The sequence below is a fragment of the Mandrillus leucophaeus genome, unplaced genomic scaffold, assembly GCF_000951045.1.
Source record: "Mandrillus leucophaeus isolate KB7577 unplaced genomic scaffold, Mleu.le_1.0 Scaffold523, whole genome shotgun sequence".
In the NCBI taxonomy this organism is placed as follows: domain Eukaryota; kingdom Metazoa; phylum Chordata; class Mammalia; order Primates; family Cercopithecidae; genus Mandrillus; species Mandrillus leucophaeus.
In genome coordinates, this window is record NW_012105620.1 from 508,298 (window position 1) to 532,008 (window position 23,711).

A 23,711-nucleotide genomic window follows, 5' to 3' on the forward strand; every position below is an offset into this window, starting at 1 on the left:
AAAAAAAAAAAAAAAAAAAAACCTTTATCATGCCTATAAGTGAAGAAAACTGTAGAAGGTGAAGCTATGTTAACAGTGAAGTAGTCTTGGTTCAGTGTACTAGATTACTACACAGATATTAAAAGATTTTTATAGGCCGGGCACGGTGGCTCATGCCTGTAATCCTAGCACTTTGGGAGGCTGAGGTGCATGGAACATAAAGTCAGGAGATCGAGACTATCCTGGCTAACACGGTGAAACCCGTGTCTGCTAAAAAAATACAAAAAATTAGCCGGGAGTGGTGGCGGGCGCCTGTAGTCCAAGCTACTCGGGAGGCTGAGACAGGAGAATGACGTGAACTCGGGAGGCGGAGCTTGCGGTGAGCCGAGATCACGCCACTGCACTCCAGCCTAGGCAACAGAGCGAGACTCCGTCTCAAAGAAAGAAAAAAAAAAAAGATTTTTATAAATAAAAGACCTTCGAGAGTAATAGATTTAGTATCTTTCATTAAGTGTTAAACTATATTTTTTCCTTTATTTTTAGATTTTGTTCATCACATTAATGACACAGACACTATACTGAGTACCAATAATAGCAACCCTGGTAAGTAGTTTGGGATGTTGTTTGTTTCTTTACTCTCCACCTTGCTCCAAAAAGGATTTAAGGTAGAACATGTGACCTTATTTTAGGTAAATGATTAGTACAAAATTATTATGTTTACTGAGCTGCTACTAAATTGTTGGTAGTTAGTGTGTTTTTAAAAAAAGAACCTCCAAAAAGGCTGTGTTAATGTAACCAGGCAATAGGTTGTATTAATGTGAGCTAGGCGACATTTAGTTCATATTATACAACTCACAATTTTATCTACAGTATCCATATTTGCCTGTGAATAATCAATATTTTCAAGAACCTATATCACTATTAATTATGTCAGATGTCTAGAAGCGTAGTTCTCAGTTAACTTAGTTTTAGAGATCTGTTGTTTTAGTTATTAATATATAGGCTATACAAATTTATAACCTGTAAAAGAATTCATTTTCTAGTAATAAACAGAGGCTAGTAACTAAATATGGAAAAACAAATTGAAGCTTTGGCTCCAAAAGAAATTAATTTCTTAGAAATTTTTCTTTATTTTTAAAAAATAAACCATTGTGGCCAATGGGTTTAATCCAATATGACAGTTACAGGGAAAGTGAATATAAACGTTAATGTAACTTTGGTAACAGTTATGCTGTTAAACTTGAACATCACCTAAAGCTTTATGTATTTAGATTTCAGGGATACTAAACTGATGTCATGTTGATGGAGATGCACATTGATCACTAAGAGGATAATTCATTAAACACATTTATTAAACCTACTATGTGTCAGGAACTATTGTAGGCTCTGGGGATATAATAATGAACAGACAAAAGTCCCTCCTCTCATGAAGTTTACATTCCAGTGTTTGCTACTCATTATCTTACTTTTCCCCCTAATTAAACCTGTCTTTTGTTAATGCTAGAAAATGAGTGAGCAAAGTACTAGCTTTTATTCCTGTGGACACACACACGTATACCGTTGAATTATTATACTAAAATCTCTTGTGCCCTATCCCTTACCTCAGAATTTTCAAAGAACCAAATAACATCCTTGTATTTAAAAAGAAAATTATTTTACTGTACCTATTCTAATATTAATTGATGAAACTAGTTTACTAATATCTAAAGTTAATAGTACTTCTCCAGTAGGGAGTCAGTTCATCATTAAGGTAATAAATATTAATATCACAGTCACACTGATGATTTAGAGAACGCCATCAGCGAAGTCAGTTTACTTTATATAGTGATATCTTATATCCAGCACTTCTTGATTTCTCTGCTAATGTTTATTTTGAACAGTGTAGTAAACAGTGAGAGTATGAAACAATCCATTTCAGTTAATGTAAAAAATTTTAGCTACTGGGCATAGTGGCTCATGCTTTTCATTTTAACACTTTGAGAGGCCGAGGCAGGAGGATTGCTTGAGCCCAGGACTTTGATATCAGCCTGGGCAACATAGCAAGACACTGTCTCTACAAAAAAAAAAAATTAATTAGCTGGCCATAGTGGCATGTGCCTGCATTCTGAGCTACTCGGGAGACTGAGGCAGGAGGATCACTTGAGCCTGAGGGGTTGAGGCTACAGTGAGCCATAGTTACGCCACTGCCCTCCAGCCTGAGTGACAGAGTGAGACCCTGTCTCAAAAAAATAAATAAATAAATTACAGCTAACATTTATTGAATGCCTATGTGCAGGCATTACATTAAATGTTTTACGGCAACCCTAAGTGGTAGATACTGTCAACTCCATTTTCCAGGTGAAGAGACCAGGGAACATAGTAGTTAATTTCATCCAAGGACGCCTAAATATTAAGTGGCAGAGTTGGGAATTCATTATTCAGTCAGTTAACTTCCATCTACAGCCTGTGCTCTTTTTTTTTTTAAAAAAAAGATGAGCTCTCTCTCTGTTGCCTAGGTTGGCCTGTAGTGGCATGATCATAGCTCACTGCAACCTGGTACTCCTGGGTTTCAGCAATCCTCCCACCTCCACCGCCCGAGTAACTGGAACTACAGTTACACATCCCATCCAGCAAAATTTTGTTATTCTTGTAGAGACAGGGTTGCCATGTTTTCTAGGCTAGTCTCAAACTCCTGGCCTCAAGTGATCCTCCTGCCTCAGCCTCCCAAAGTGCTAGGATTAGAGGAATGAGCCACTGCGCCATAGTCTGTGCTTTTAACCACTATAATTAGCACAAGAAAATTTCTGTCCAGAGCATAGAAGAAAAAAAGCACACTAAAATGTTGACTAAGAAGGAGAAAGAAAATTAAATGTTTGGCTTTGTGGCATGCCAAATAATGGATAGACAATAAAATTAAAAATAGAACTGACAATGAATTTTCTTTCTCTTTGACAAATGATGAGTATAAGGGTTACTTAAGATGAGTATTTTCTATCTGCATTAAGAGTTCTTTACGAAGAACTGATTATTAGCAAAAACTCTATTGTGACATTAGAAACACAATGAGAATGGCTGGTATTCTGTCTGATAACAGAAGAAATTGCCACTTGTAGATCAGTATGTAAGAAACATACATTTAGGCCAGGCACAGTGGCTCAGGCCTATAATCCCAGCACTTTGGGAGGCCGAGGCGGGCAGACCACGAGGTCAAGAGTTGGAGACCAGCTTGGCCAGCATGGTGAAACCCTGTCTCTACTAAAAATACAAAAATTAGCCCGCCATGGTGGCATGCGCCTGTAATCCCAGCTCCTCAGGAGGCTGAGGTAGGAGAATCACTTGACCCCAGGAGGTGGAGGTTGCAGTGAGCCGAGATTGCACCACTGTACTCCAGCCTGGGTGACACAGCGAGACTCCATCTCAAAAAAAAAACAAGAAAAAACATACATTTTACTGATTTCCCAGCCGTCTGGATATCATCTGGACTCAGGCTTCTATCAAATGTGATCAACTTCCAGAATCATTTTGGATTGTTGAGATTCAAGATTCTTGCATTTTTATCAGTGATTATACCATGGCAGCTGTTTCAATGATGTTTGCTTTTTATTCCAAACCCATAGATTTTTGTTTGCTGTTAAAAGAAACCTGCTCTTTGACCTTTGTATGGGTTATTAGTGTAATAAACAGTCACCCTAAATGATATTTTTTATATTATTGTGTAAATAAGACCAAACACCATCTAGCCCAGTATTTTCTCTCTGGCAGTGGAACCAAGGGATATTTGGTGGGATATTTTTATAGTTTCTAGTAGAGTTTAAAGATAATATCTCAGGGCTGGGCACGGTAGCTCACGCCTGTAATGCCAGCACTTTGGGAAGCCAAAGTGGGTGGATCACCTGAGGTCAGGAGTTCGAGACCAGCCTGAGCAACGTGGCGAAATGCCCTCTCTACTAAAAATACAAAAATTAGCTGGGCATGGTGATGTGTGCCTGTAGTTACAGCTACTTGAGAGGCTGAGACAAGAGAATCGCTTGAATCCAGGAGGCGGAGGTTGCAGTGAGCCAACATCACACCACTGTACTCCAGCCTGGGTGACAGATCGAGACTCTGTCTCAAAAAATAAATAAATAAAAATAAAGATAATATCTCAGAAATTTTAAAGATTCCCTCACTTTTACTTATTTTTAGGTAAAGGAGTACTAATACTCTTAAAATTAACCCTCTATTTTTTCCAGAAAGGAGACATTTAGGCTCCTGGAAAAAGTTGAGGTTGGTAGAGCAAGTGTCTGTCTCTAGAGGCAGTCATTTTCTGTTTTTTTGTTTTTTCGTTTTTTGTTTTTTGGTTTTTTTTTTTTTTTGGTCATCTTCTCTAATCTGGTACTTTCCTATTGCAGTGATTTGTCCAAGTGCCGGGAGTGGAGGCCATCCTGACAACAGCTCTATGATTTTCTATGCCAATGACACAGGAGCCCAACAGTTTGAAAAGTGGTGGGATAAGTCCAGGACAGTGCCCTTTTATCTTGTAGGGCTCCTCCTTCCACTGCTCAATTTCAAATCTCCTTCATTTTTTTCAAAATTTAATATCCTAGGTAAGTAGTACCGCTGAATTATGGAGACTTTGTGTAATAGAATACGTGGTGGAGTCTAGGGAAATATGGTCTGATTGGGGAGTTACCTTCTAAGCCTGTTCATCTGTGTTTAATTTGTTCATTCGTTTTTGTTTTGTTTTTTTCTTTTTCTTTTTCTTTTTTTTTTTTTTGAGACGGAGTTTCGCTCTTGTTGCCCAGGGTGGAGTGCAATGTCCCAGTCTCGGCTCACTGCAACCTCTGCCTCCAGGGTTCAAGCAATTCTTGTGCCTCAGCCTCCCAAGTAGGTGGGATTACAGGTGTGTGCCACCACACCCAGCTAATTTTGTATTTTTAGTAGAGGTAGGGTTTCATCATGTTCTCCAGGCTGGTCTTGAACCCCTGACCTTAGGTGATTGACCTGCCTCGGCCTCCCAAAGTGCTGGGATTACAGGTGTGAGCTACCGTGCCTGGCAAGTTGTTCATTCTTATGATAACCTGATTTTTTCTATTTTTTTATGGAGTTTGGCATGGAGAAAAGTGTAAGTGTAGATGACCAGTTTTGGTTTGGTTGTGGGTTTTTTTTTTTTTGAGACACGAATTATTTGATTTCTCATTCTAAACTTACTGAACAGTTCTTCCTCATTTCCTCTGAGGATACGACTAGATGAAATAGATGAATATTTCAGGAGGAGAGATCCAAATTGGATCTTATAGGAATTCTCAATTCTAACGGTTGGAAACAGAACTTACTAAGGAAGGTTATAGAATGTTTTTTCCTACAGTCTCTAAGAGTATTATGCAGGATTGTCACCTGACTTTGAACCTGGGAAATCATTCTCTATGTCAGGCTTCTTAGGTTTATTCTGCTTTTGCTCTCTTCCTCAGTGCTTTTCTTTTTTTCTTAGAACACTATTGCCTTCTTTAAGGAACAGACCTCTTTCTGTGAGCCCTGCTTTTCAAAAACCACTAAACGAATGTTTTTACTCCACTTAAAATGGCAAAAGGGGCCAGATGCGGTGGCTCACACCTGTAATCCCAACACTTTGGGAGGTCAGGGCAGGTGGATCACAAGGTCAGGAGTTCAAGACCAGCTTGGCCAAGATGGTGAAACCCCGTCTCTATTAAAACTACAAAAATTAGTCGGGCGTGGTGGCAGGCGCCTGTAATCCCAGCTACTTGGAAGGCTAAGGCAGAGAATTGCTTGAACCCAGGAGGTGGAGGTTGCAGTGAGCTGAGATCACACCACTGTACTCCAGCCTGGGTGACAGAACGAGACTGTGTCTCAAAAAAAAAAAAAAAAAAGATGGCAAAAGGAATCTCCCAGTGAAAGTTCAGATCTGGCTAACTAAAGACAAGGATATCATTCATAAGGAATTGATAACTCCACATAAACCATACAATTTCACCTCCTCCCTGTGGATGTGATCTTTGGCAGGCAATCTAGAGCATAAAATAAATAGATAGGCCAGGTGCGGTGGCTCACACCTGTAATCCTAGCACTTTGGGAAGCTGAGGCAGGCGGATAACCTGAGGTCAGGAGTTCGAGATCAACCTGACCAACATGGAGAAACCTTGTCTCTACTAAAAATACAAACTTAGCCAGGCGTGGTGGCACATGCCTGTAATCCCAGCTACTCGGGAGGCTGAGGCAGGAGAATTGCTTAAACCCAGGAGGCGGAGGTTGCAGTGAGCCGAGATCATGCCATTAGGCAACAAGAGTGAAAACTCTGTCTCAATAAGTAAATAAATAAATAACCCATCATATCAAGGAACAAGGCAGTGGCTTCTAGGTTTCCAGAAGACCAAAGGAAAAGTTAAAATTATTTCTCTTTGCCTGTCTGCCTCAGGTACAGAATTCACTGTAAGCTGCCATAGACACACAGAAGATGGAGAGTTGTGGTTATATAAGCTCTGGCGTCTTGTTTTCATCCTTTATGAATCAGCTAATCTCCAAACCCACAGTACTGCTTATATCACTCATTCGTGGTTTCCTGATTTGCTTGCCAACTTTTCTATGAAACAGATCTTTTAAAATAATATAAACTTATAGAAGGATTTGCTCAACTGGGCACAACAATCACCAGACTTCCAACCAGGTTGATTGTTGATTCTCCAGCTCCTTAAGGATATTCTGCTTTTGTTCTTTTTGTTGGTAGTTTCCCTTTCTCTTAAAACCATAGCTTCATTAGAGGAATTAGCATCTAAGGCCTTCCTGAGTTTTCTGACTCTACTCCATAATGACTAGACTTAATTTCTTAAAAGGAATAATCTTCTACCTTCTACACTACTAAAAAATTCTGAATGCCCATTTTACCCTGTATATAATACCTAAGAATGGAGTTTGGAATCTCCGTCTAGCAAGCAGTGCTACCCAGTCAAAACCTCATCTAGATACTAGATCAAGATTGTTCATGTATTTTGGCTTCTCACCTTTCTCAAATATGCTTTTGATCCACGTTCACTGCTTTTTTTTCTTTACCTTCTTGCCATCTCACATTAAATACTGTGACAGACTGTCTCTAACACTTCCAATTCAAAGAATAAAAGTTAGTTTTATCCTGTGTAATCCTACAATTTTATAGTGGACTCTCTGCTTGTATCTTCTGCTTAAACTCAACTCATAAGTAAATGAAGCAGTTTTGCATTCAGCAATGTATGAGCTACCTTCATCTGATTCTTCTTTTCTTATTCTTTTTTTTTTTTTTTTCCTTTGAGATGGAGTCTTGCTCTGTCGCCCAGTCTGGAGTGCAGTGGTGCAATCTTGGCTCACTGCAACCTCTGCTTCTCGAGTTCAAGTGATTCTCCTGTCTCAGCCTTCCGAGTAGTTGGGATTATAGGCATGTGCCATCACACCTGGCTAACTTTTGTATTTTTAGTAGAGATGAAGTTTCGCCATGTTGGCCAGGCTGGTCTCGAACTCCTGACCTCAGGTGATCTGCCCACCTCGGCCTCCCAAAGTGCTGGGATTACGGGTGTGAGCCACCACACCCAACCCGTCTGGTTCTTGTTAGGCCTACTACATAGAGTTTTTTTGTTCTTTTTCTGGTAACTCCCTCAGCTTGTTTCTAGTCTTTAGATCCCAGCTGGGTGTTAGTGGAGATAATCAATGCAGGTAACAGTTTCCCACACTTTGCTGAGACTATGAAAACAATGCTTGATTTTAAAATAATCTGTAAAACACACAAAGATAATAAATGGTTTCTGAATTTTTTCCTCACAGGCACAGTATCTGTCCTTTATTTGATTTTCCTTGTCACCTTTAAGGCTGTTCGCTTGGGATTTCATTTGGAATTTCATTGGTTTATACCAACAGAATTTTTTGTACCAGGTGAGCTGTTTTGGCAAAATAATAAATTACAATAATGTGATCTTAAGTTAACCATTGTTATGCTATTCTAAAACAAGAAATGATCTTTTTTATGCTGGGCATTTTTATAAATGCTATTAAGTTAAAAATAGTACTACAATTGAGATTATTTTGAGTTTCCTGCAGTTAGTGGTAACCAGGGCCCTTTGTCATTTCTACTTGTTAGTTGAAGTTCATTTAAGTTATAGTGCACTAATACTTGCACTTTCTGTGTTTTTCATCCAGCCTTTCTGATGGGTATATAATGTGGTATTACACTGTGGTTTTGTGTTTTTTAATTAAAAATTTTTATTGACATAAAATAGTTATACATATTTAGGGGGATACATAGGATATTTTAATACCTCTATGCAGTGTGTAGTGTTCAAATCAGGGTAATTGGGATATCCATCACCTCAAACATTTATCTTTTTGTTGGGAACATACAATGTGGTTTTAATTTGCATTTCTGTAATGATCAGTGGAGTTAGCAACTTTTCATATGTTTGTTGGCCATTTGGATTTCATCTTTGCTGAAGTGTTTCTTCTATCTTTCTATTTAACTGTCTGTTTTTTAATATTGATTTATAGGATTTATTTATACATTCCAAATATGAATCCTTTCTCAGATATGTGTAATGCAATTATCTTCTTCCTGCTTACATCCTTTCTTGATATGCCTTTTCAAAGGAATAAAGTAAGCAGCAGAAGTTTGGAGCTTCTTTAAAACCATTTTGTGAAGGAGTCTATTATTTAATGTATTATGTAATAATCATGGCATAAATGTGTTCTTTAAAAAAGTGTATTTTCCACACAAAAACTTGTACATGCATGTTTATAGCAGCATTATTCATAATAACCAAAAGTGGAAACGGCCCAGTGTCTATCACTAATGAATGGATAAATAAAATGTAGTATATCTTTCTTTTTTCTTTTGAGACAGAGTCTCACTCTGTTGCCCAGGCTTGAGTGTAGTGGCGCAATCTCAACTCACTGCAACTTCCCCCTCCCGATTCAAGTGATTCTCCTGCCTCAGCCTCCTGAGTAGCTGGGATTACAGGCGTGCACCACCATGCCCAGCTAATTTTGTATTTTTAGTAGAGGCAGGGTTTCACCATGTTGGCCAGGCTGACCTCAGGTGATCTGCCTGCCTCAGCCTCCCAAAGTGCTGGGATTACAGTCGTGAGCCACCGTGCCTGGCCAAAATGTGGTATATCTGTACAATGGGATATTATTTGGCAATAGAAAAGGAATGAAGTGCTGTGGTTATGGTTGTACAACTCTGTGAATATACTGTTCAATTAAAAACTAGTTGTGCACTTTAAGTGGGTGAAACATGAATTTTATTTCAATAGTGCTGTTAAAAAGAGTCTCAGGTTTTCAAGAAATTTTCTCAAAAAGATAGCTTTTGGTAGTTAATGGGAAAAAGCTGACTATTTACCCACTGTAATATGACAAGTTAGAAACCTAACAGTGGTCTTACTTGCCTTAATTAGAAAAGATAGAAAAGGATGAAATAACAAATTGCTTTACAGGGTATCTTAACTAAGTAATAGAATTGATTACTCTGAGAGACAGGAAATTCAGCTAAATTAAAAAGAATGTGTTGAAAACTAATCTTATTTTATTTAGATTTATTTATTTTATTTTAGAGCTAGTGCTTGATTCTTAATTGTTTTCTCTTCTTTTTCTAAAATAATATAGCAGAATCAGTGGATTTTTTATACATTTCTACTTTTTACACTAAGGAATCCCCTGAGATGGGTTTGCCTAGACCAGCAGTATTTTCCATTAAATCATGGTTTTATTCTACATAAAATCAATTTTTTTCCTTCTATTAGCAGTCCTCAATACAGAAATTGGCAGTGCTTTTGCAGTGTTATTTTATTCTCACTTTAAAGTAGCTTTGTGTTTATTGCAGAACATTTAGAGATATAGGTAAGTGGTTAATTTAAAATAAATTGCATAACTTGATGTAACCACTATTTATATTTTTGTGGATACTCCCCCCCTCCCCCAGTCTTTTTTCTTTGCATGCACACATCTATACACACACATATATTTTAGAAGTAAAAGTAGGCTGGGCACAGTGGCTCATGCCTGTAATCCCAGCACTTTGGGAGGTTGTGGTGGGAGTTTTACTTGAGCCCAGGAGTTCAAGACCAGCCTGAACAACATGGCGAGACACTGTCTCTACAAAAAAAAAAAAAAAAAAAAAAATTCTTTTAAACTTAGCTGGCTGTGGTGGCATGCACCTATAATCCTAGCTGCCAGGGAAGCTGAGACAGGAAGATCACTTGAGCCCAGAAAGTTGGGGCTGTGGTCAGCCGTGTTTGTGCCACTGCATTCCAGCCTGGGTAACAGAGTGAGAACCTATCTCAAAAAGAATAAAACAATAAAAAGTAAAATCACAGTATGTATGCTATTTCAATCATAGGGAAAAAAAGAAACTGCCTCTACAACATAATTTTTGATACTGTGTACCACTGCACAACTGTATCTCAATTTAATGAATCCCCTGTAGGTGGACATTTATTTCTATTATTTTTAAATAATGTTTTTTAGATTTGTCAGTGAAGAATGTTAAATGACCAGTTTGCCCTTTCATAATTCCTTTTCTAGAGGTAATTTTCTGGCAAATTCAGGTATTAAAAAAATGAAGGACTTTAAAGTCAGACAGAGCCTAAATTTGAATCCTGCCCTTCCCCATACCAATTATATGACCTCAAATAGGAATAATTGATACAAAGCGCCTGTACAGAGTATACTTTTTTTTTTTTTTGAGATGGAGTTTTGCTCTTTCACCCAGGCCGCAATGCAATGGCGCGATCTCGGCTTACTACAGCCTCTGCCTCCCAGGTTCAAGCGATTCCCCTGCCTCAGCCTCCCAAGTAGCTGAGATTACAGGCTGCTGCCACCACGCTCAGCTAACTTTTGTATTTTTAGTAGAGACAAGGTTTCACTGTGTTGGCCAGGCTGGTCTCAAACTCCTTACCTCAGGTAATCCGCCCACCTTGGCCTCCCAAAGTATTGGGATTACAGGTGTGAGCCACCACACCCAGCCAGAGCATACTTTTTTTTTCCCCCTTTTGAGTGCTTTGCCCAAGAATAATGTTGGCCTTGAGGAACTTTTTAAAGACATTTTAATATTCTCATTCCCCGGATAAAACAGTGACAACTGATTTTTAGTAATCAACTGTTGGCTACCACTACTCATTTTCTAACTGTCAGTTTTAATGTTTTTGTTTTTATTTTTCTCCTAGAGATAAGATTTCAGTTTCCACAGCTGACTGGAGTGCTTACCCTTGCTTTTTTTATTCATAATTGTATCATCACACTCTTGAAGAACAACAAGAAACAAGAAAACAATGTGAGTAATTATCTTTGGAATTGACTTTTGTATCTCCTGAGAATAAACTTTTTAAGTCAGTATTTGAGCCACTTTATATTTGGGGTACAGTTAGGCAATTTTGTCACAAGATCTTAATTTTTAAACTTAAACCATAGAGCAGTGGTCAGCAAATTTTTCTATAAAGGTTCAGACGATAAATATTTCAGGCCTTGTAGGCCATATGGTTTTTGTTCCAGCTACCCAACTCTGCTGTTATGTTATGAAAGCAGCCATAGATAATACATAAACAAATGGGTGATGGCATTGTTTCAATGAAACTGTTCACAAAAACAGACATCAGACAAGATTTGGCCCGTGAGTCATAGTTCGCTGGTGCCTGCCATAGAGTAACCACTGAAAAAATAGAGGTATAGCTAATAAGCCATTAATGGTGGTAAAATCTTTTAAAGATACCCTAGCTATGGTGACTCAGGCCTATAATACCAGCACTTTGGGAGTCTGAGGCAGGAAGATCACTTGAGCCCAGGAATTTGAGACCAGCCTGGGCAACATGGTTAGACCCTGTCCCTACAGAAAAAATTAGCCCAGTTTGGTAGCACATGCCTATAGTCCCAGCTACTTGGGAGGCTGAGGCAGCAGGATTGCTTAAGCCCAGGAAGCCAAGTCTGTGGTGAACTGTGTTCATGCCACAGCACTCTAGTCTGGTCAACAGAGTGAAACCTCATCTTAAAAAAAAAAAAAAATGCAGCTGGGCACAGTGGCTCACGCCTGTAATCCCAGTACTTCAGGAGGCCAAGGCAGGTGGATCCCGAGGTCAAGAGTTCAAGACCAGCCTGGCCAAGACGGTGAAACCCCATCTCTACTAAAAATACAAAAATTAGTCGGACGTGGTGGTAGACGCCTATAATCCCAGCAACTCAGGAAGCTGGGACAGAGAATTGCTTGAACCTGGGAGATGGAGGTTGCAGTGAGCCAAGATCGCCACTGCACTTCAGCCTGGGCAACAGATCCAGACTCCATCTCAAAAAAACAAACAAAATATACCTGATCCAAAAGAAGCCATGGAAAAGGAACCAAAGAATAGATGTGACAAATAGAAAACAAATAGCAACATAGTAAGTTTAAACCCATTGTGTTGATAATTACATTTAAAGACACTGCAGTTAAAAGATTAAAAGAGGTTGGGTACAGCGGCTCACACCTGTAATCCCACCACTTTGAGAGGCTGAGGCAGGCGGATAACTTAAGGCCAGGTGTTTGAGACCAGCCTGGCCAACATGGTGAAACCCTGTCTCTACTAAAAATACAAAAATTAGCCAGGCATGGTGGTGTGCACCTGTCATCCCAGCTACTCAGGAGGCTGAGGCGGGAAATCGCTTGAACCCAAGGGGTGGAAGTTGCAGTGAGCGGAGATCATGCCACTGCACTCCAGCCTGGGCAACAGAGCGAGACTCTATCTCAAACAAATAACTTAATTAATTAAAAGAGATTTTCAGACTTGTTAAAACACAAAGCTTAACTATATGTTGTCTACAAGGAATTTATATTAAACATAAAGATATGCCATGCAAATATTAAACATAAGAAAGCTGGAGTGGCGAAATTAATATCAGACAAAATAGACTTTAGAACTGGGAGTATTGCCAGAGATAAAGAGGAACCTTATATGATGATCTGTAGGGATCAATTCATCAAGAAGACATAATAATCCTAAATGTATATGCATCCAGTGACAGAGCTTCAAAATAAATGAGTTAACAGTTGCCAAACTGAAAAGAGAAGTAGACAAATCCACAATTGTAATTGGACATTTTATCACCCTCCTTCAAGTAACTGATAGAACCAATAGATGAAAATTAGTAAGGATAGAGGAAGCATGAAAAACACTGTCAACCTACTTAATCTAATATATATTTACAAAAAGTCTTCTCTCAACTGCGGAATGCACATTCTTCTTAAATACATAAGAACATTTTCCAAGATAGACTATATGCTGGGTCATAAAACAATTCTCAATACGTGTGAAAGGATTTAAGTCATACAGAGTATGTTCTCTAAACATAATGAAGATACAAATCAATAACAGAAAGAAATTTGAGAAATTCACAAATTGTGGAAATTGAACAGCATGCTCTTAAATAACCAATGGGTCAAAGAAGAAATCACAAGAAAAATCAGAAATACTTTGAGTTTACTTAAAGCGTGCTTATAGGGAAATGTATAGCTGTAAACACCTACACTAAAAATGAAGATCTCAAAAACCTAACTTTCTACCTTAGACAATAGAAAAAGTAAAGCAAACTAAACCCAAGGCAAACAGAAGTTAACCAGTTACTTGTTGGCTTGTCTGCAGATTTTGTGGTCAATTTAACAGCTTCTGACCTTGTAAACAAAAGTCATAATGAAGTTCTGATAGAGGTCAATACAGTTGTTACTGAAATGCAGGAGAAGGAAGGATTTGCTGTGCCTGGAGATTCTGAGAAGGCTTTGAGTAAGGGGTAATGTTTGGCAGTCATTAAGAAGGCAAAAACCTTTCTAAGTAGAGGAAGTAAGCTCTCTAAAGCAAAAATACGAATTTAGCTTTTCCATCTTCATCTTTACTGACCATACATGTAGCATGTTACCTGTAAATGGAGTTGGACTTGAGTCAATCTGGATTTTTCATACTTCCTATTTGGTGAACTTACCTCAAATTTCATTTTTGTCATATGTAAAATGATAGCTACCTATCAGGGTTGTGATGTTAACGTGATCTAACATACAACAGAGGCTGGAAATTTTTAGTATTTTTACCCCTCTTACCCTTTCTTTCCTGATATTTACAGTCTCTTCTTGTAAGCCAAGTTAGCCCAAGTGCCCTAGAAACTCATGTTGTTAAGCAGAATTCTCATATATTGGATGATCCTATCCATAAGGCTGTGTTTCTCAAACTTTACCACCAAGTCTCCCTAATAACAGAACAACCTCGTGTACCTAGAAATCTGGGAAAGACAAACACAATCTTACTGAAGTGTCATGTTTTATCTTAAACATTTACACATATTTTTATCATGCTCATTATTTGTTTGTCTTACTAGAAAACAGTCTCAGGCTGGGCACGGTGACTCACGCCTGTAATCCCAGCACCTTGGGAGGCCAAGGCAGGCGGATCACAAGGTCAGGAGATTGAGACCATCCTGGCTAACACAGTGAAACCCCGTCTCTACTAAAAATACAAAAAATTAGCCGGGTGTGGTGGCACGCGCCTGTGGTACCCACTACTCGGGAGGCTGAGGCAGGAGAATCGCTTGAACCCGGGAGGTGGAGGTTGTGGTGAGCCGAGATCACGTCACTGCACGCCAGCCTGGGCGACAGAGTGAGACTCCACCTCAAAAAAGAAAACGGAAAGAGGAGGGGCTCAAAATGAGTTAAATTACAGGCAGTTCTCATGTTGCATGGTTCTTACATGCACCAGTTTCATTAATCTGGTTTAGTTAAAATACATCAGTTCCTCCTAACAACATTTGTTCAAACGTCAGTTACCACAGAATTTTATTTTATTTTTTCAGCCTTTTCTTGCTTTTTATTTACAGTTTGTGTTCAATGCAAATCAATTCCATAACATAAGAAGTTACTATGAATCAAAGCATAAATATACAAACACAATATACAGTCCAAAATAGATGTACAGCATTCTGGAATAAAGCAAAAGAGTATTCATTCACACACACAGTAGCTTCAGATGTGTTTAATCTGTTTGTTCCCATGTAATTTTCTAAAGATGGAAAAAAATGACTTTGGTCATCAAGACTACTGTGGCCATATTAGATTCCTGGAACATCTAAGCATCAGGGTGTGACCATGCGAACAAAAGACTTCGGCAAGTGTCTATTTTTAAAAAGGTTTCTGTGTGTCGAGGCAGTTGTGAAAGATTTACTGCGGAATCAAGCCCACTTTTAGGCTTAGGACCAGGTTCTAACTATCTAAAAATATTGACTGATAGCAAAAAGTGTTCCAAATGTGGCTATTCTGATCCATAATTGTTTTTTAAAGAAAAAAAAAGTATATACAGAAAGGGTATAAAAGTTTTTGTGAATTTAATGCAAATTAGCTTCCAGTCTTCACTTCCCAAATACTTGATTTATAGTTTTGATTCCTTTACATCTTTGCCTTTTTAATTTCAAGATTTGCAGTTTTGCCTTCAAAACAGATCTTTTTTTTTAATTGTAAGAAGTATTCAACATATACAGAAATAAAAAGCATTTTGACGGCTGGGCACGGGGGCTCAAGCCTATAATCCCAGCACTTTGAGAGGCCGAGGCAGGCGGATCACCTGAGGTCAGGAGTTCGAAACCAGCCTGGGCAACATGGTGAACCTCTGTCTCTAGTAAAATTACAAAAATTAGCCGGGCATGGTGGCAGGTGCCTGTAATCCCAGCTACTTGGGAGGCTGAGGCAGGAGAAACGCTTGAGCCCGGAAGGCAGAGGGTTGCACTGAGCTGAGATTGTGCCACTGCACTCCAGCCTGGGCGACAAAGTGAGACTCCATCTAAAAAAATAATAAGAATAATAATAATAAAAAGTATTTTGAAATTAGTCACGGTCAGTGCAGTTCTACTCTTTGGAATCTGTTTAGCTAAATGAATATAGCACTCTTGTTGAATGGAAATAGGTGATAGGAAATGCCTACCATTTGACTATATGGATAATCAAGAGTTGCTCAGAATGCTTGGACCTGGGGGTAGATTCTCATTCATCATTGCCCTGGCACATGTCAATTACTACGTAAAAGGTCAAATGCAATGTCAAATCCAAAGCCTCAAGAGGAAAGTAAGTTCAGTTCCCAAGAGAACAGCGATAGCTCAACAATGTAAAACTTCATCCGGAGTATATAGGCATTAAATTAGTGCTGTCGAAACAATACATTGAGGAATTACAGTAACACCTGGAAGTTCCTTCTAATGTACATATAAATAGAATCATGGAAGCTTTTTATATTACCTGTTTTATGGCCTTATAGAATTAATGAACCAAATGAAAACTGAATCTCCATTCCACAATCACATCCTTTATTACTATTCTTATTTTCAAGGTAGTATTTCTTAAGCCACATTCAAGGAAATCATGTCTTAGCTATTTTGGATGTTGTCTTTCCTTCATCTTGTACATGAAACACCAGCAGATTTAATATTATCCATCATCTAGTTCTTCAAAGTAGATGTTCTTCAAACTGATCAAATTGGGATCCTCACATGTTCTTCAAACCGATCAAATTTGGGATTCTCAACATTTTATATCAATAAAAGGTGGAATTAGTAGATTCGAAGAAGACCTGTTTTTCCTTGCCAAATCGGACTTCAAAACGCCATTTGGATTGGGTTTAGAAGATGGGGAAGTTTAGAAGATGTTTCCTGACCTGAGTCTCTTAACAGTAGAGATGTAGAAGAGAGAGTGAGACCACGAAGAGACTGGCTGTTGACTGCAGGGCACCACCAACCGCCTTGGTGGTGGCATTAGCTGGATTTGGGGCAGTCAAAGTATTCTGGGAGGAGCTACTTGAAACTGTTACAACAGTTGTTTCATTGGAATAAATCTGCGTGGGTAGGAGCAGTGCCAGCAGCAGCAGCCCCAGCCGAGCCTGGCCACCATTGCTCTACCCGTGTCCCCTCCATCGGTGCACTGCGTGTCTCGCTGGATGCTGGGTGCTTGAAGAACCGCTGGCTCCGGTCGGGCACAGGCAAGGTCAGAATTTTAACTATTAGTACTTGTAAAGTAGTAGCTGCTAGCCCTCACTTCACAAAGCACTACATAAATAAAAAGTGCATGTGATAATTAGTAACCAATCACATAACTTCTTTCAAAGTCTGTCAATGACTGGTCACTGTGTATGTTTTTCACTGTACAGTCTGCAAAGCAGATAGTTGTGTTAACTCCTTGTCACCCGGTGATAAACTGATATATTTTACAAAAAATGGATACTTGAGCAAGGAATTGTCAAACAAAGTGAAAGTGTTACAATGAAACAAAACAATAATGCAAGAAGTGAAATTTGAATTCAACTCTATATAAAGAGTTATAAAAGAAATAGCCAACTGTGGAAATGTTGACACTGCTGCTATACAAGATACTCCAGATATGCAGCCAGAGAAACTTAAGGAAGGTGAGCTTATCAATATGCATTTGGAAAGTGGTTATGATTACAAGAATGAAGATATCCCAGAGGAAGTGCAATTGTCAGAAAACTTCACATTAATTGAATTATCAGAGATGTCTCACAACATTGAAAGCACAAAAGATGAAATGTTAGAAGCTGGTGCACAGTTGGGATAAAGGAGTATGACGGTTCACCAAGGCATGGAAAAGATGCCTGCCACATTTTGTTAAGTTATACAATGAGAAGAAGGAGGCAAACGTAGTTCAGACTACTCTTGGTATGTTTTTACAAAACAAAATATTTTAAGCTCAATATTTCTGACATTGCAATGTACTTTTAGAAATGTTTTACTTTTTCTTCATTTCCTTACACATTTATAACAGAATATTTAATGTTTTGACAATTGTTAAAGATCATAGAACAATTATATGTTTTTCCCATTGATTATTGTGATCACTTTGCACAGTTTCAGGTTGCATAGTAATTTTTATAATCTCATACCACCCTGCAAAGTGAGGACTGTCTGTGCTTAACTTTTCACTCACCAGAATTCTCAAGTTGAATTGCTTTTCTGGAAAGTCACATCAGTTTATCTGGAGGTGTATATGCCCCACTGTGAGAAGCTCAGGGCTGGATTGAGATGGGCGTTCTTGGTTCATGGTCTCCCAAGGACTGAGGACATGTCTTTGCCTTTCTTAGTAGAACACTCAGTGGGCCTTGAAATCCGTATTTCATATGTAAATACCATAAAATGAATTCTTTCCACTTAGTATTAGGATAAGGACTTTGTAGAACTATTATGTTAGGTTCAGCTAATACAATTTGATTCACCTTTTGTCACTTGTGGAAACTATTTTTAAAACAAAGGCTTAAAAGCAAAGGTTTAAATGGCTGGGCGTGGTGACTCACGCCTGTAATTCCAGCACTTTGGGAGGCTGAGGCGGTTGGATCAGCTGAGGTCAGGAGTTCGAGACCAGCCTGGCCAACGTGGCAAAACCCCATCTCTACTAAAAATACAAAAATTAGCCAAGCATGGTGGTGGGCCTCTGCAATTCCAGCTACTTGGGAGGCTGAGACAGGAGAATCACTTGAACCCGGCAGGCAGAGGTTGCAGTGAGCTCAGATCATGCCACTGCCCTCCAGCCTGGGCAACAGAGCGAGACGCCATCTCAAAAAAAAAACACACACACACACACACACACACACACACACACACACAAAGGTTTAAATGGTTGTTTTTTTTTTTTTTTTTTAAACTGTCTTAATTGAAATTGGGTTATGAAGTGATGGTCTACCTTTCAAAAAACTAGTTGTACTTTATGTTAACTTCTTAAAATATTAATAATTGCTAAGGATAAAGCTAACATTTATGAAGCACTATGTGCCAGCAACATTCTAAACACTTTGATTGTATGTAAATATATATACTGTCTTTTTGATTATACTGAAATTGGCTTATATGTTAGCAAAAATCTAGCTAAATTGGTACCATATTCTGAGAAAAACTTTGTCATTTGATTTATTTAATGATTATACCTTTCAGCAGGTTTCAGTAAGTAATTTGAGTTTTTTTTTTTTTTTTTTTTTTTTTTTTTTGGAGATGGAATCTCGCTCTGTGGCCCAGGCTGGAGTGCAGTGGCCGAATCTCAGCTCACTGCAAGCTCCGCCTTTTGGGTTCACACCATTCTCCTGCCTCAGCCTCCCGAGTAGCTGGGACTACAGGCGCCTGCCACCTCGCCCGGCTAGTTTTTTTTTTTGTATTTTTTAATAGAGATGGGGTTTCACCATGTTAGCCAGGATGGTCTCGATCTCCTGACCTTGTGATCTGCCCATCTCGGCCTCCCAAAGTGCTGGGATTACAGGCTTGAGCCACCGCGCCCAGCCTCAGTAAGTAATTTGAAAGAAGTCCTGTTAATATCATGGCATAATATTTTCTTGAGATTAAAGTCAAAAAATGTAAAGCGTGCCAGGGACTCTGAATTCATAATGTGGATACTGGATCATTCCAAGCTCAGTAAACAAAAGTTTGAAAATAGAAAAGAAGTCAAAAGAATAGAAAAGGCCTCTTCTAACTGGACTTGGAACTAAAGATATTTGCAAAGAAAGAAACAAACTCCCAAATAGGTGTAGTGATCAAATTTTCTAGGTTTTCCAAGTTCAACTTCATTTCATACAATTTTTTTTTTCCATCAAATGTAATTTGTTATATGTGTAAATGGGATATCATTTCTATTCCTTTTTTTTTTTTTTTTTTTGAGACGGAGTTTCGTTCTTGTTGCCCAGGCTGGAGTGCAGTGGCACGATCTTGGCTCACTGCAACCTCTGCCTCCCCAGTTCAAGCAATTCTCTTGCCTCAGCCTCCCAAGTAGCTAGGATAACAGGCATGCGCCACCACGTCTGGCTAATTTTGTATTTTTAGTAGAAATGGGGTTTTTCCATGTTGGTCAGGCTGGTCTTGAATTCCCGACCTCAGGTGATCCACCCGCCTCGGCCTCCCAAAGTGCTGGGATTGCAGGCGTGAGCCACCCCACCCAGCCATCATTCCTATTCTTTTGTCATATCTTGCCAAAAAAGGGGGATTAGGGAGCTGAAGACCATCCAACTAGTTTATCACCAGAATATGTAGTCCCTATAACCCTCCTGGTTGTGTGGATTGACCTCTTGATATTTTCTCATTGTATTTGAATCAGAACCTCTAAGTGTTTCTTTTGTTTAGTTTTGTTTTGTCTGTGTTTAGTTGTATTACCCTGCTTTGTTCTTTAAAACAATTTGAAATGCCTTATATCGTGATTTGTTATTTACTTTTTCCTTCTTCATATGAATCTGTGGTTTACTTGGCTATATACCAGGAGAAGTTATGTAGATTTTTGGTGTCAGTCTGTGTGGTCAGTTTCTGTCATTTTTGTTAGTAAATGCTCCACTGGATAGTATTTTCACTATGAACGGTATGTGGAACAAATAATAAACCATGTCTGACAAATAGAATGTGCTCCCAAACCCACTTCTGGGCCTGTTGTAGATCCAGTTTTCATTCTGACTTGGCATTCTACCTGTCGTTAGTTTTCTACCGTCAACCTTGCCAGCCATTTATTATTCACAAGGCAGAATCGGTTACCTTATTAATGTATAGGCTTCTTGACATAATTACCAGTTTATATTGTCACTTGTGTCTCTTTTTAAATATATTTTTTACTTTGAGCCTCATTTTCTAAAGAATAGCTTTTTTTCTATGCTGTTCCATTAAATGGGCTTTCAAGAAGCTATATCTTTAGGCCAAACTCTATCTTTAGTAATGGCTTGTGTTTGAGCCAGAGAATAGCAAAGCCCACATATGTGTATGCTGTTCATAAGTGGCATATTTCCCAGCGTCATGCTAAACCTCAGCTGCTTTTGTAATAAAAGCATCATTTCTGTTCATCGGAGTATTCAGATGAAAACACGTACGTAGCTCCTGAGCTACTTTTACTGAAGGTATGTTGGAGTACTGTGAAATAGAACTTTCCTGATTTTAGTGTCTCAAAATGGAAGCATCCCTGTATGTGTTCTGTTGTATAGTTATTACTCATAACTTGTTACCTCTCTTTTTTTATTATTATTGTTTGTTAACTGTGACACAACTGCATTGGAGACTGGTCAGCTCTCCATCATAGTAGCTGAGGACCTGCAATTTGGAACTAAAAGGATCTTGATTTGCATATTGGTTTCACCAGATACCCACTTTGCAGCCACAAACGAGTTTTGTAACCTTGCTGCACTTAGTTTACATCTGTAAAATGAAGAAAATGACAGTATCTACATTATAAGGTTGCAATGAGGATTAAATGAGATGACACTTGTAATGTGCTTAGCAATAAAGCCTGGCACCTACAAGCACTTAATAAAACCAATGTGGCTATTATTCTTTATCTACATTTACCACATTCCTCCTATGTACTAGGTGTGGTCCTGGGTATTGGAGATACAAAGAAGAAAAAGACATGGTCCCTGTCCTCAGAATCCCAGAGTCTTGTGGTACAGACACATTTAGAGAAAAATTAAAATACCAACATGATACAAGAACTATTAACCTTGGCTATTTTAGGGATGTCAAGGGACGTATTTTATCTCCACTTGAAATTCTTTATATCATGCACATGGATTACTTTTATAATAAAAATTAATGACTGTCACAATACTGTCATTGCTGTATTTGAGACATGTATATAGTGCCGTGAGAACAGAGAAGCAGAGGGGAAAAGTCTTATTGGAAGCTCTGCACCATAGCCTTTGCATCTTAATCAGATTTCCCCTGAAGTGTGTTATGGTACACTTCTTTGCAAGAAGTCAGACCAAAATAACGCGGTGATCAGGTAGTAGATAAGCTGAAAACTGTCTATTGGAATGGTGGCTGTCCTACTTTACAGAGAGCTGTCTCAGGCCCAGCTGCTTTGCCTCCCAAGATTTTTTTACAAGGCTACCTCTGTTCTTGAGTAGCATTGAGTAGGTTGAGTGTAGAATGACTTTCAAACATCATAATGGGAAACTACTACTCTGACAAAAAAGTAGATTTGACCTGGTTCATTGCTGTTCATCCCACACAAGATCATGAGGCAACCCTAGGGGTGACTGAAGTCTGGCCTCCCGTCAGACCTAGAGCTTCATGAACTCAAGAGGAATGATTTTGAAAACCCCCCAGGAGGTTTGGTCATCCTCTTCCTCATTCCTAAGCAATTAGAAGCATTTTGAGAGGACTGGAACCAATCTGCATAAGCCTTTAGCTCCATGAGCTTATCCACCATCTAATTTAGGGTTTAAAACCCTTGATATACTTTCAAGCTGATTGTCAATTTAGACCTGACCTTAAAATTTCTCATAACTTGTTACTTGCTTTTTAACTGAATTTGTCAACAGTCAAGTTTATAAAACTCTACTATGTTAGCTAGCCCATTTAAGGAAGAAAGTAATCCAAAAAATCAGAAATGTTCCCTAATACCAAATGTCCCAGTTTTTTTTATTGTGCTATCAAATGTTTTTAAGTTTATTTTTTTCCAATTTGTTTCCTTAGCTTTCAAAGTAATTTTTGTTTAAAATAAAAAATGAATAGGCTTGTTACCATAATTTAATTGTGCTGAATTGTTTGGCCATAACTTTAGTGGCGATGAAGACCAGATTTTTGAGCTGGAGAATCTGTTCTGTTTGGATCTGACAGCTGGCTACATTAAATGTCTTGGAGATTTTTACTTTGCATGGAGATAGGGGGTTGGGAGGATGGGAACCGCAGTAGAAGAAAGCAGTCCACTTTATTTAATGTTCTGCATTTGTTTGCTGATTCCAGTAACATTGTGCAGCTGTTTGAACAGCTGCCTTTTGATTTCCTTTTGTTTACTGTTTAGATTTATTAAGCTTGCCTTTAATACTGCTTATTGTCTCTTCTTTAGCTTTCTTTTTTTATTAAATATATTTTAGTATGTTCTACTCTGCTGTGGTCTAGGCATATTTTAATAAGTTAATTTACCAAAGGAAGAAGTTTTAAAATGTTGCAGACCATACTGAAGTGGCTTATGCTTACTTTCTTATTGTCCCTTAGCTTTATTATTGTAGTTATAGTAGTTTGTAATTTGGCAAATAAATTATCTTGAAATTAAGTCAGAATTTCAGTCATGTTAAACCACTGTTTATGTTAACTTCTAAGTCTGCCAACAGGTAGCTTAGTCTACATACTTCAGACTACCTTTTTAAAAAAAATTGGCAGACTGATTGTAAAGTATGTGGATTTTGTTTTAACTACTTTCTGTGAACAAATTGAATATCTAGAAATATATACACACATGTACAAGGTAAAAAGACAAATTTTGTATTCATTTGTTAGTCTTCTTAGCCTATTCAGGTAGACTTACTGCAAGGTTCTTCAGTATTATGGGACTTTTTTTCTGTATTTACAGGTGAGGGACCTGTGCATTGCTTATATGCTAGTGACGTTAACTTATCTCTATATTGGAGTCCTGGTTTTTGCTTCATTTCCTTCACCACCATTATCCAAAGATTGTATTGAGCAGGTAAGGCACGGTGTAGCCTCTCTGTGTGATTGTGTACACTTTCATGTATTTATAGTAGGCAGGGTGATACAGTGGCAAGATATAACATCAGATAGACCTGGGTTTTAATGCCATCTCTGCTATCTACTCCAAGTATGGGAATTTAGGCACCTTCCCTTTTCTTTCTGAGCTTTATTTTTCTTTTCCATTAAATAGTACAATAAGTACCCCATTTGATTTTTAGATGGACTCTGAGATAATGTACTACGTGCCAGGCACCTTGTGGTACTCAAATAAATGTCTATTATGTACATATATTTCTCTTTTTGTGGGGAACTGTTAT

The 23,711-nt window shown here is 38.5% G+C and overlaps 1 protein-coding gene across 5 annotated transcripts in view; it reads left to right on the forward strand.

Moving 5' to 3' along the window:
* The window catches only part of SLC38A9 (solute carrier family 38, member 9), a 98,769-nt gene that overhangs the window by 66,050 nt on the left and 9,008 nt on the right, over nucleotides 1–23,711 (forward strand). For 4 of the 5 annotated variants that reach the window (XM_011996748.1, XM_011996752.1, XM_011996749.1 and 1 more), the window contains 5 exons: nucleotides 523–582; nucleotides 4,350–4,544; nucleotides 7,744–7,851; nucleotides 11,133–11,239; nucleotides 23,276–23,389. In XM_011996748.1, coding sequence (XP_011852138.1) covers nucleotides 523–582; nucleotides 4,350–4,544; nucleotides 7,744–7,851; nucleotides 11,133–11,239; nucleotides 23,276–23,389 — 584 coding nt within the window. The remainder of the gene's footprint in view (nucleotides 1–522; nucleotides 583–4,349; nucleotides 4,545–7,743; nucleotides 7,852–11,132; nucleotides 11,240–23,275; nucleotides 23,390–23,711) is intronic. The other variant, XM_011996751.1, reaches the window with a different exon arrangement.